Raw genomic sequence first — 3,849 nt, 5'->3', positions numbered from 1 at the left:
TACGCAAAATCATCTGTACGAGACGAGTAAAATCTCCAAAATTGTGTCATTTCATTTGTCACAAGTACCTGCACCAGAGTTTCATTGGATCCTCCATTTATGTTTGATGCAGTTGTGCAAACCCTTGTGCCAAGTTGGCTTAGTGGATAGCGCAACTGCCTAGTAAGCAGGAGACCCGGGTTCAATTCCCAGCCTTGGAAGCTCGCTGCTTCAGTCTATATACATAAAATACTAATACCATAACTCACTTATTTGGCCAAGAATGGCCATTTCAGGTTACAGGACTAAATCCACGATAATGTAAAAGTATAAAGGATGAAAATTAAATTCAACAATGCACGTTACTAACATACACCCCACATTTCTTCCGAATTTTGTTGTAATGCAATACCTTCAACTTACAAAGGTAATTTTTTTTCTCGTCGACAAACTTTATTTTAAAAAATATGCATTTTCAGCCTTTAATATTATTTCATCTTAACAATACAAACAAAAAGACATGAAGAAAATCATCAAAAGTAAATGAACAGTAAAAAATACCAAAAGTTAGTTATGTAAATCAACTTCTATCTTGGTATAACAGACAAGAGAAAGTACAGACTATGGTCAGTTTGAGGAGCATAACATTTCTTGTTACTTTTACTTTTTTTTAACACTCATATCTGGTTTGGCTTTATTTGTAAGAAATAGTTTCAAATCCTCCACTTCCTCTGTCCACATACGAGAGTGTATCGATCCATCCAACTTTGTCAGCTTCAAAGCTTCTACTTCAGGCACATCCAGCTGCTTTTTAAGTGTGCCAATGATGGAACAATATATACCTGAAAGTAGTACAGATATTACATTTAAATATCTGACAAGCATTATTGTCATTTGGCTAATTGGGTTCTCAAATACCTATTAGACGTGAAAAATTTAAAATAAAAAATATACAGATTCTTTTACTGCAAAAGCACAAATGCTAAGAGATACAAACACAACTTCCTGAGACTATAAACACTTTGTGATTTCATTATATTTTGGAAAAACTGTACCTCGAAGTTAGATGGCCTAATTATGTGAAAATGTGATTTTTCCTATCAAAACTTATGACCTGTTTCTTGTAATTAGAATTTTTTAAATATTGTTCCTGTGTAACTACTTCACCATTTACAGATGTTCATCGTGGTAACCCCACTTCAGATTGCTGTACTACATTTTGTTATTAGTTGCTCAAAAGGTGCCTGTCACTTTAAAATGATTGTTGATAACAAGTGCTAGTACAGAATAAAATATTACAGTTGTACAACTAACGTATTTTGGTTTACAAATAAATACTGCCACCAAAAAAATGTTTGCAATTATTTTACACACACACTTCTACATTAATATGTTGGGTCTGCCATCTGAAGACTGTCTGGTGTAATGATACAAGTTTTTAAAGATGGACAAGTGTTAGATAATGAATGTAACAGAGAATCAGATAATATCTGATTACAAGATTAGTGGTAAACATCTGGAGGCTGGCACTTAGCTGAAATATGTTGGGACAATTCTATGAATCATTGTGAAGCGGAACAAGCAAGTCAAGTCTGTAGTTAGGTACGCAAACAACTGCAAAAATTGACCGTATTTGACAGGAAAATTACTGTTGCTTGTGCACTAGTAGAATGTTTGCTTACCAAGTAGTCAGAAACAGCAGACTGCAAAAGTACTCAAATGTATTGCTAGGATGTTAACAACTTAGTGCAGCAAATACAAACTGTAACAGAGAAAACAGGGAAATTAAATGGTAACCTCTGCAAGAAACCATGTCGGGTACATTCAGAGAGGAAACCCAAGTGGTAATTAGGGCCTAGTCAATCTTCAGTGTATATTATGATGATGATGATGATAATGATGACGATGTTGGGCAATGTGTTACTGTCAATTAGTTTAGACGATATAAAAATAATTTCTCAATCACTTTCCTCTAACCAATGTGTGTTGCTTTTTCTTACACGATCTAAAGATAACACAGCGCATAAAGAAATCGAAAAGAAAAACCACAGGTTACCAAAAATAAACTTAACTAAAACGGGATGGAGGACCCCCCCCCCCCCACTACAAAATCTTGCCTATGGTGACAAGACTGATCTTAATGTAATCCGAGGTAACGATTACATCTACAGCCTTTCGCAAAATAATGTTTACCACTTCTGAACTATACCTTTTGTAATCCAATCATGGTTTCCAGGAGCGTTACGACATTTGCATATTTTTGCTACACCTGACTCGTCTCTAATCACAATAGTGTCTTCATCTAAAACATCTTGAATTATGCCCTGTAGCCACAAGATTTTGAATGTGAGCGTGGCTGTATGGTTACTATCAGCAGTGACTTTAAGTTGCCAATAATCGGCCACATTCCAAGTGCACGAACGTATATGCTTCACAAGTAGTTTGTAACACGGACTTGATAATGCGTCATTCATTTCACTCCTTAATCGGAACGTACATATCATATACCCATCAAAAAGTCCACACTCCGATTACAACTACTTTGCGAATGACACTGAAAAATGGTATTTGTGTTGCGTACAGTTGCCAGCTGATTCACGAACAACAACAAGGTAACATACCATTACCAGCCATCACCGAACGGCGAACACTGACAGTTTCGCGCGCACAAAAAACGAAACAAGCCGTTTGGTTACAGACAGTATCGCCAATGCTTATACATTAAATTACCCACTTAGAATCGTCAAATTACCCGCTTTAACCTCAAAATACCCTCCGTTTCAAACACAGTTGCGAAAATGCTAACATACAAGAAATGTGACCACAAACTGCACTAAAAAATAAACATTTTACTTATCATATCGGAGTTTATTGTCACTGAGCACTACCATATACTGCTGCTCATCGTTTCTCTCGTCGGTTCGAAGGAAACCAGTGATCACTGAAGGAAACACATCCGCCATCGCCTTCAAGTCCCGCTTTTGCAGCCATTAACGATACTATTGTTTCAATTTTCAGTGTGTTAATATGAGCAGTTTTCAAGTTTTTAAGAATACTATACATTTGTTTCACCGAGGCATTGGAAATGGGAAAAAACAGGTGAGAAGGAAGATTACCTTTTGTAAATTTGGGATTTTCTTCCAATATACAATAGCAGATTTAGATACATCAAACCCAAGTTTCTCAAGCTCCAGCATAGCCTGATTTTACCATTCAGAATCCAGCTGCTGACAGTTGATTAATTTCTGAAGAACAGGAAACCTCTCTAGGACAGGGAGCAATTAACTGTGTAGGAATCGGCTACATTAGGTTCCACTATGGAAATTATTTCAAAAATAGGTTCTGAGAAATCATATCGTCTTTTGACCTATGATACAAGCTCTACACAGAAATTCAAGCAAATTTTGTAAAAACAATTTACGTCTTGCTGTACTTCAATGTTGGCTTCGAGTCCATGAAATGTTCACTGCACAGTGATACCCAAGTACATCGTAACTAATCCAACGAAGTGCCTTCGATTTGTATGATCTAACAGCAAAACTGGAGTTGCCTTAATGACATCAAAATTAATAAAATTAAAACACAGATCTCTTAACATTTTTTCCTATTTCTGACTTCTGTTTGCGAAGGAGAGGGACTTCACTTTGAGAAAAGTAATTAAAATCTGTAAGTATGACTAAAACATATGACGTGAATACCGAATATGCCAAAGTGAATGCATTATCCATAATTGAAAGCATATGTTCTGTAGTTGAAGATGGATCTTCCATGGCAACATTTCTCAGGTAAGGCCGGTATTACACTATCAAATTTCTTTGTCAAATATCTTTGTCAAAGATATTCGATGGTGTAATAGGAACGTTGTCAAAT

At 36.0% G+C, this 3,849-nt stretch overlaps 1 protein-coding gene across 1 annotated transcript; it reads right to left on the bottom strand.

The window, feature by feature from the left end:
• Nucleotides 1-437: 437 nt before the first annotated feature.
• On the bottom strand, nucleotides 438-2,658 carry LOC126262633 (recQ-mediated genome instability protein 2-like). The gene is made up of 2 exons (XM_049959391.1): nucleotides 2,189-2,658; nucleotides 438-821 (listed from the first exon to the last, which is right to left on the bottom strand). The coding sequence occupies exons 1-2, from the start codon at nucleotides 2,481-2,483 to the stop codon at nucleotides 640-642; spliced, it is 477 nt and encodes a 158-aa protein (XP_049815348.1). The 5' UTR covers nucleotides 2,484-2,658; the 3' UTR covers nucleotides 438-639.
• Between the last annotated feature and the right edge of the window lie 1,191 nt (nucleotides 2,659-3,849).

This window comes from Schistocerca nitens, chromosome 6 (genome assembly GCF_023898315.1).
Source record: "Schistocerca nitens isolate TAMUIC-IGC-003100 chromosome 6, iqSchNite1.1, whole genome shotgun sequence".
NCBI classification, from domain to species: domain Eukaryota; kingdom Metazoa; phylum Arthropoda; class Insecta; order Orthoptera; family Acrididae; genus Schistocerca; species Schistocerca nitens.
Note: the sequence above shows the minus strand (reverse complement) of the source record. Positions and strands in the feature narration are given on the sequence as shown.